At 34.1% G+C, this 10,297-nt stretch overlaps 1 protein-coding gene across 1 annotated transcript; it reads right to left on the bottom strand.

Annotated features, from left to right (window-relative positions):
* Nucleotides 1-7,849: 7,849 nt before the first annotated feature.
* On the bottom strand, nt 7,850-8,224 carry LOC129322502 (uncharacterized mitochondrial protein AtMg00240-like). Its single transcript, XM_054968810.1, has one exon. It carries the CDS (start codon nt 8,222-8,224, stop codon nt 7,850-7,852), a length of 375 nt encoding a protein of 124 aa, XP_054824785.1.
* Between the last annotated feature and the right edge of the window lie 2,073 nt (nt 8,225-10,297).

Genomic DNA, 10,297 nt, shown 5'->3' with positions numbered 1-10,297 from the left:
TAAGTTGGAGATATGTTCGTGTGGATACTAGTAGAGGAAGTTGATCTACGTTGTCAACTCAACTCCTAAGATCTAACTTCTTGAAGACAACATATGAGAAGTTCAAAATAAAAGATAATTCTTCTATCTACCTTGACTTAAACAAATTTGATTCAATTTGTGATTGTGATTGGAGATTTATTTTTTTATTCTTTAGCTACACCCCCCCAATCTATCACTTTCATGTCCATCTCATTCTCATTTTTCACTTGAGTTTGTATCTACTTAGTTAAGATTTGGAAAGTTTTGAACATTGTTGCATGCTCACATTGTGGCCAAGACATGGTTTCTTAAGCCAAAACCCCACCCCTTTACATGCAAATCCAAGTATATTCTTTTGATAGCCACATTACATCCATGATAAAGACCAATTAATTCATGAGAATATATGCAAATTAGTAGTAGAGAGGTAGAGGAATTACAAGCCTATGGTAAGGTGCTTTGCTAATGTATATGGAGTGAAATGATATATCTTCAAACATTTGATTGGATTGAGAGCAAGCATCATATCCTTGTGAGGCTTTATCTATTATTTTGCATTTTTTTTAATGGTTTATTTGTGAGGGATAAAGTTCTTTAGTTAGGGCAGTAACATTTCCTTTGTTTATGTGAAAAATTTCCTTGACTTTTGGTTTGATTCCCCTTGACATTTCATTTGTGTTTTCTTCTTTGATTTTTTTTTTAGGGAATTGTGGGGTGAGAGGTATCCTTTTGATTTGATTTTTTTTGGAGTGAAAATGATTAGTATAGGGGAATTTTGATAGGTAATATTTGTTACACACTTTTCTTAGGCATTTAGGACTACATTTTATAATAAGAAACTCTAGAATGTGCATTTTTGTGTAAAATTATAGTTTTTAGTCTCTAGAGAGAATTTATGCATATTAGGGGTATTTCGATCATCTTGTCTTTATTGAGAATTTTAGGAAAAATATGAAATTTTATGGATGCATTGGTATTAGGTTCATTTGAGTTAAAATATTTGATTTTAAAAGTTGCATTTGGACTCAGGGTTAAAAAGTCAACATTTTTGGTTGACTTGTCAATGTGGCAAGTTTGACATAATTTGCATGCATGCATAGCCACTTTATATTTCTCATATATGTTTGTTAAGTTTTAAATGGATTTTGAAGTCGCATGCAAAAAGATATTAGGGTTTGAATACTTTCATATTTTATCACATGTGCAATACCTTAGTGAAATTTCATATTGTTGTCTTAAGTGACACTTTGCATGGAAGAGACATGGTTGAAGACTTGGCTTGGCACATGAGATAGCTTAAGAGCATGTGAATCAGAGCTGAATTTAGACCTAAAGAGGTGTGATTTACAAGGTGAAAGAGGAACAAAAAAGGTTTACCATGCACTTGTACACAAGGGATCAAATTGGCATTAAGTTGACTTGTCTTGTTTAAGATAGTTGCAATGTGGTTAAGAGGCTTTGAAGACAAAATTCAGATATGATTTTGAGCTATGTGGGGTGTGAATTTCAATGTGGCTAAGAGAAATACCAGAGTTTAACATGTTCATGCATATATGAGATTGGAAGAACTGGTAAAGAATAACAATGGAATTACTACTCTAATTAACTTATTACCTAAACTACCCTTAACCTCACTTTGCCTAATCTCTTGTATTTAGTTTTGAGGCAACTTGCTAGCTAAGCACCCCTTGGGAATTTTGACCAAAATAGATTTAGATAGGTGATTAGATGAATTTTTAGATCATTTACATATTTGTTTTAGATTTTCAAGTTCCAAGTTCATCAATTCTCTTACTTCTCTCTCTATACTTTCACTCTCTCTCCTCCATATCTCTCAATATAACCATCCAAATTCCACAAAAATCATATCATTTTCTTCCTCTCCATAACCTAGAGCTTTGACAAGGATCAAAACTTGCTTGCTTTAGGTGATTTCAAGAAGAAGAATGGCCATGATTTTAGAGCTTTAACTTGAGTTTCACTTAGAGATGTAAGGCTAAGTTCTTGAAAGAGCTACTATGTAGAGGAGAAAATTTTGAGTTTGTATTATTTTCTGTCTAGATTTAAATTTCTCTCTTTACTCTTCTCTCCTAGAATTACAAATTTAGATGACTCCTTAAACTTAAAATTTCAAGTGTTGATGCATTTGATTGAGATATGCTTGTTGCAAGTAAAGTTTTGTCTTCTTGAGCACATGATTTTTGGACTTCTCAAGTATAATCCATAATCTTGGTTAGTTTGATGAGTTTAACGTGTTTTCTTGCTTGTCATAATCTTTTCAACTTGAATTCATGTGAATATCTTCATATAAAATAATCTTGAGCATATTGATTCCATGAAAATGTGCTTGATCTAATTGACTCATGCTTATAATACTTTGGTTAGACTTCTTGCTAGCTAGGATTTGGCACACTCTAAGACCATAATCTTGGATTAGGGTTGGTCAAGGTGGTAACTGAGTCTTAGTTAATATAACTAAGTGACTAAAACCAAAGAGAAGGGAGGGGAGACCAAACTAGTTAGGTTGTAATCTAACAAGGAGATGTGACCAAATCCACATAGGAGTTCTTAGTTCTTAATAGGCTTTCACTCAACCATTTCACTCACTCTAGAATTAGGTTTAATTACTTCATTAGTTTTGAACCCAAATCTATCCCGATCACCTTTTAAATTGTAACATATTTCAATCAAGCTTATCCAACTAAGCCTCCTCATAAAGTTCGACCTAAGTTCATACTATTACTATATTAGTGTAACTTAATATTATTTTGCTAAGTTAGCGATAAACTTAGTCACTATAACACCCATAACCTTTATACCCTAAGCCAAACACATGAACCCTAAGTTAGAAGCCTTGTACCCTAATCATCTCTCTTTCACCCAAGTCGAAAGCCTTGCACCTTAAGCTGAAAGCCTTATACCCCATCCAGAAGCTTTGCACCCAAGTCATAACCCTTACAACTCAAGTCAGAAGCTTTGCACCAAAGCCAAACCTCTTGCACCCAAGTCATACCCTTTGCACCCTAAGCCATAACCCTTACACCTCAAACCAGAAGCCTTGCATCCAAACTAGAACCCTTGTACCCAAGTCAAAAGCCTTACACCTAAGCTAGAAGCCTTTTGCCCAAGCCAAACCCCTAGCACCCTAAATTAGAAGCCTTGCACTTTTAGCAAGAAGCCTTGCACTCAAGCCATACCCCTTACACCTTAAGCCAGAAGCATTACACTCAAGCCATACCCTTTACACCTTAAGCTAAAAGCTTTACACCCAAACCAAAACCCTTACATCTCAAGTTAAAATTCTTGCACCCTCTAGTTATTGAGTTTACATGTAATCCTAGATGATTTCATGTAATTGAGGGGTGTATATTTTTTTCAGTGACATTTTTCAATGACCCTTCACCTACCGATCTGAGCTCTAATAGGCATCGTCGCCTGTCAGAGGAGGGGCCTTAGCTCTAATAACCAGATTTTGTGCCTTTTGGAAAAAAATATTAATTAACATAGAGGGAAATTTTTATCATTTGTTTAATTACTTGATGAATTAGCCTTGGTCCTTTTAGTACATTTGGTCCCTGAGATCAATTTTGCTTCTAACTAAGTCATTTTCATCAATTTTCCTAAAATAAATATGTAATCTTACAAAACAAAATATTTAATTTATAATAAAGTGGATAGGTGGCATTTAATTACTGAAATGCCACTAATTATTGATAAACAATAAATTGTGGCATTTCATTTAAAAAATACCGCCTCTATGTATTTTCTAAAATTGTAAATAAAAAAATAATTTTTAAGCTGTGATATTGGATATAAGAAATGCCATCTCTCTACTTTAGCTTTAATATTAGTGGCGTATTGCTACAACATGCATGCTACTAAATCTCATTTTTGTAGCAGTGATTTTTCATATTGAAATAATTACTACTGCAGAAATAGAATTTAATAGCATGCATTTTGTAGTAATAAAAAATGAAATGCCACTAATATCAAAGCCAAAACAGATAAATGGTGTTTCTTATATCAAGTGCCACCACTTATATATTATTCTTTTTATTTACAATTTTAATAAATAATGAGGTGACACTTTTTAAATGAAATGCCACAGCTTCTTGTTAATAAACAATTAAGTAGCATTTTAGTAATAAAATGTCACCTCTCTAATTTATTGATTATTAAGTATTTTTTATTATATTATATAATTATTTTATCATAATTATTTAATTAGTATTAATAATAAATATATGTTTTTATTTAATAATTAAAATTAAAGAGCTTGTGTTTCTTGAGTGGCAAAACACCACCTCTATGTTTTTCCTACTAAATTAGTATTTTGTTTAGAGAGGTGGTGTTTTCAGAACTTGAAAACGTCATCTCCTTACTCTCTTAAAATGATTTATATTTTGTTTTATCATATTAAATAATTATTTTATAATAATTTATTTAATTAGTAATTATAATTAATATATAATATTATTTATAATTAAAAGTAGAGAGGTAGCATTTATTAAGTTTAGAAACATCACCTCTCTACTCCATTATTGATTTAGTATTATATTACAATTTATAATTTATAATTAATATACAATATTATTTAATAATTAAAAGTAGAGAGTTTATAAATGCTACTTCTCTACTTTGTTATTAATTTAGTATTTTATTTTATTTGATTAAATAATTATTTTATTAATTAGCATTATTTTTGAAATATATAATTATTAAATACTGTTTATTAGATATCATTTTAAAAAAATATTTAAATGAGAGGTGACGTTTTTATCTCTGTCTTCTAAATTTAATTTTTGAATAATTAATGTTATTTTTAGTGTATATAATTATTGATATAAAGTTGAGAATTAAAGGATACACGATACATGTGTCAAATGCTTCTATCAAACACCAAACAATACATGTGTCAAATGAGACGTTGCTTTTGAATGAGACAGGCGTGCATGATGGATAGATATTGGAGCTATATATTATGCATCAAATTAATGAATCTGTGATCTGAGTGTGTTCCCATTTATAGAGAAATCAGGAATATGCACTACTTTTTGTGACGTTTGACTTGAAAAGGACAGGAGCCCAACTATTGTTGGGACTGACAGCAAGAAAAATCGGTGGATATATGACATGGAAACGACATAAATGAGGTAGAAAGGCACTCTTATACAGATATCAGCTCTTAATTAATGGCTTCAACAGTAGCACCCACCTCTTCTTTCTGCAATTAATTAATCACTATACGGAAAACAACTCCTCTATTCGGTCAAAAGTGTCCAAACCACGCCACGCCCACAAAATAAAACCCTATGTTCCTTGTGTTTGCGTCCATGATAAATTGCAAACTCATCATGAAATTGAAAAATTAGAAATGCGAATCCTCGTATTAAAGGATATATTATTATGAAAATGAAGAGCTATAATAATAGAGTTATAATGTAATGAATTTTATTAAGTTATTATTTGAGGCCAATCCAGGGTCAAGAAATATAGGATAAAATGGGAAAAAGTAAAAGTTAAGAATTCAAACTCGTTTGATGTAAAAAATATAATAATAATTTGACCATTCAATTAGATTGTAGACCAGTACTTTATAGTTTATATAGTGTTTTACAAGCCATAATATTTTAAAATTAAATCAATTAATTAATCACTCATATGTTTAAAACACCAAGCAAATCATGTAACCCACCAAAACACTAACCATGCGGCCAATTTGCATGCTTTGGCTTCATACACACTTAATAGCTAGGTTAGTTAAGAAGTAGATAGATGTGGAAATAACATATTTTTTACCATACTAAAATTGTATGGATGATTCCTGTACCATTAATTAGTCTATTATTTCACTAATGCATCATTTTACAAAATAATTCATCATGTATCTTTCCAAACTTTATTAGTATGTTTTTTTTTTTTGGTGAAAAAAAAGTGTCCTTAATTTGAAGTTTGAATTACTTGCAAATATCTATTAAGGAAGTTTATTGTCAGGTTTTAAAAGCTTGAGGATATTACTGATAAGGAGGTTCTACACACAGATGGTATCTCTATACCAATCGAATTTAACTACTTTGATATTGGTTTTCATTGTTTTTCAATACAAAGGCCACGGAAAAATATCCAAATAAATGCTAGCTGGCTTCATGCAATTCATAGAAATAATCAGATAAAGAGAACATCTCTACACTCCCAAGGAGCGATACCGAGGGAGGGGGGGGGGGAATTCAACATCCAGATGGTGTTCCTGGTGAGCTAGTACAACGATTCACTTCCCTTGACATATGGTCAAAGGTGATAATCTAATCGTGCATAAGAAACTCACGCATTTCTCTGATCCAATGTCGAGCAAGGTGATTATGGGCTTACTTAGTACTGTTAATGGGATCCAAAGGCTTTCAGTAGCATATATTGTTGATGACAGCAATGTTACACTAGTTGTGATTCCAACTAAGTCTTAGGTCCCATTTGGTTATTAGAAATAAATAAATTAAAAAAATCAATACAAAATAAACTAAATCATCATTTCTCCTCGTAGTAAGCATAATAATATTCATTAATATATATTACAAATGTGAAAATCATCACACCGTCCAAAAATTATATGAATCATGATTCTCAATTTCATGAATTATATTACTCCTCTCCTTTATGAATTTGGTTCACTATTTCATTTGATCATCTCATTTTTACATTTATTTTTTCAATCAATTTCATTCTATTTTTTTCTAATAATCAAACGTAACCTTAGTCCTTCAAGAATTCTTGTAATCTTGGCCAAAGTAGGCTGATTACAGAAGTCAACCTCTAGTTGAAAATAAGTCATAAGAATATTATATTAATTTTTTAGAAAAAGATTTTGTATTAAGCATCATGAGGGAGCATATAATAATCGTTTTTCATGTTATTGAAATCACATATAAAGTTGATAAAAGAAGAATACATGATACATATATACTTTCTACAATTGTATATTTTTAGTCATAACTTTTATTATCAACACAAATAAAATCAATGATAGAAGCTTTTGCAATAACATTGTGACGACTTTGTCACCAATAAAAACATTCAGCAGTTACAAAGTCAAATTTTTTTTTTCCTTGGCAGTGATAGTTGTCAAATACTTTCATGAGACACCAAATAATACATATGAATTATAGTGATACCTTATGGGATGACGTCTCTTTTGAATTAGGCATGCATATGATAGACATATATCAGAGCAATATTAGGGGCATCAAGTTAAAGAATCTGCGATTTGATCTGAGTGTGTTCCCATGAATTAAATGAGTCATAAAATTTTAAGACATGAAATTTCGGTTATATTAGATTTTAAATCATTAAATCAATAATTGACCGATTCTTCCTCATTTTCAACCAAGTCTTAATACGTTTTCCTTTGACGGAAAAAGTATATATATATTCATTCACTGTAGTCAAAATATATACAAGCCATGAACAAAATGAAAGTAATAAACAATAATATTCTATTTCCTATTATCTCTCCTAATATCTCTCCCAGTATTGCGCTGTACATATCAGTAAATTATAACGTGATATAATCTGATCCCAAATGATCCGCGATTCCATCATTCCCCCTCAAGTTGGCGCATGAAGATCTGCAATGCCCAACTTAATTTTTTGTCCATACTTTGCATGGCTCAATCTCACTTGACTGCACCCTCTCTCGCACAAAGTAACAGTCCATCTCTACATGTTTAGCTCATTCATGGAAGACCGGATTCATCGCTATGTGCAACGCCGCCTGATTATCACAATAAAGGGGTGTAGGTCGCTTTTGTGGTGCTTGTAGTTCTCGCATCAGCCATCACAGCCATATGACTTCGCTCACTGTTGTTGCCATCGCCCTATACTCTGCGTCTACGGATGACCTTGCAACCATGCTCTGTTTCTTTGATTTCCACGAGACAGGGGATCCTCCTACCTTGATGAGATAGCCTGTGCACGATTGTCTGGTGTCAAGGCATCCAGCCCAGTCTGCATCACAGTATGCTTCAAGCTTCATAGGTCCCTTAGCTGTGAGTAATATACCCTGTCCTGGAGTACACTTGAGAAATCGTAGTACCCGCTCCACCGCTACCATGTGTGTGCGTCTTGGTGCCGCTACAAACTGGCTAAGCAAATTGATTGCGTACACTATGTCTAGATGTGTCACTGTCAAGTATTGAAGCTTCCCTAGCATCCTTTTATATCAAGTGGCATCTACATGTGGTTTATCATCTTTTGCATGCAACTTGCAATGTTGTTCTATAGGGAACCCACTCGGTTGACAATGCTCCATCTGTGCTTCCTTTAAAATATCCAACGTATACTTCCTTTGGCTTAAGAAGAACCCATGCGGGGATCTTGCTACTTCGATTCCCAGAAAATACTTCAGCTTACCCAAGTCTTTTATGCTAAATCTTTTGTCTAGATGCTTTTTGGTTTCTTGCATCTTGTTCACGTCATTTCCAACTAGCAATACATCATCAACATAGACAAGACAAGCTACATAAGATTTTGAGGTCTGAAAAACATACAAAGAGTGATCAACTCTGCTTTTCTTAAATCCTATCTCAGTCAACGCGTGCATGAGTTTTTGATGCCAGTTCTCGATGCTTGCCGTAAGCCATATAAGGACTTTTTGAGCTTGCACACTCGCGTCTCCCCCTCACAAGCGAACCCTTGAGGAATCCGCATATAAATTTCTTCATCAAGATCCGCATGAAGAAAAGCATTATTGACATCCAATTGATAAACAGCTTAGTCATGCTTGGCAGCGACCGTAAGGAGAGTGCGAACCGTAACAAGCTTTGCAACAAGCGCAAAAGTGGCATGAAAATCTTCTTCAATCTGAGTAAAACCACGTGCAACAAGACGATCTTTGTAGCCGGCTATCTCACAATTGGGCATGTATTTCATTTTATACACCCACTTCGAATTGATAACGTGCTTGCTTGGAGGTAAAAGCTCCAGACTCCGAGTTTTGTTTGCTTCCAATGCTGCAATTTCTCGTTTCATGGCATCACACCAATGAGCAAGTTGGTTGGCCTGATAAAAGGTTTTGGGCTCATCATTGGAAATGATGGCCGATAAGAAAGCTTTATGGGAGGTAGAAAACCTGTCATAAGAGATGTATTGAGATAAGGGGGTACCTGACCAAGTTGCATGATGGAGAGTCGGTGCATGAAGCGACAAGGGGATGCGTAATAGAAAGAGGCAGATCAATAGTATAGTCTTCAAGATGCTTAGGAGCAGAACGAGTCCGTGTACTGTGGCGCACATCAACAGCACTATCTGAACGAGGTGGCTGAGACTTTGAAGATTGAGTTGCATCTTGCACAGCAGGTGGTGTGGACTCCGAAACTGGAGTAGGAGGCTCATTGGTAGGAAGAGAAGTAGGAATAATATCATCGTCGTGTATCGGACTCTGAACTTGCTCTTGTGAAGTGTGAGGCACAGCACTGTTGGGTTGTGCAAAAGGAAATAAAAACTCCATGAAAATGACGTCTCGAGAAATGAAACATTCATGTGTCATGGGATCAAACAGTTTGTAACCTTTCTGACCATGACGATAGCCCACAAAAACACATGCTCTCCCCCTTTCGGCAAACTTATCAGATCGTCGTGTGGTTCGAGCATAGGCAAGGTAACCGAAAACCTTCATGTGGTCAAAACAGGGCTGCTTCCCATACAGCACTTCACAGGGACTCTTATTTTGTAGCACTCGTGAGGGTAGACAATTGATGGTATACACAGCAGTAAGAATGCACTCACCCCAAAGATCAAGTGGAATATTGGCATGAAATCTGAAGGCTCATGCCATCTCAAGAATGTGTCTATGCCTGCGCTCAACGACGAAATTCTGCTGCGGGGCATAAGTGCATGCTGTCTGAAGTAAATCCTATTATCCGCATAAAATTGCATTATAGACCCAGATTTGAATTCTGGTCCATTATCAGCCCGTACCTTCTTGACCTTTTAATTGAATTGAGTCTCAATCATCTTAATAAACATGGGTAAATAATAAGCAACATCAGACTTATTCCTCATCAAATAGACCCATGTGCCTCTACTTAAATCATCCACAATAGTTAAAAAATTGTGAGCACCAATCAGTGAGGCTACCTTGTAACCACCCCAAATATCACAGTGTATTAACTCAAAACAAGAATTTGATTTTATTGAACTGGTTCCAAAAGGCAAACGAGTTTGTTCGGCACGTATACAGGAATCACAATGCATATTGTCTTTATTTGCAATAAAATTAAGACAT

The sequence above is a fragment of the Prosopis cineraria genome, unplaced genomic scaffold (assembly GCF_029017545.1).
Source record: "Prosopis cineraria cultivar Desert tree isolate PC_DT_omini unplaced genomic scaffold, ASM2901754v1 PC10, whole genome shotgun sequence".
NCBI classification, from domain to species: Eukaryota; Viridiplantae; Streptophyta; class Magnoliopsida; order Fabales; family Fabaceae; genus Prosopis; species Prosopis cineraria.
This window is presented reverse-complemented; position numbering and strand designations above follow the sequence as displayed.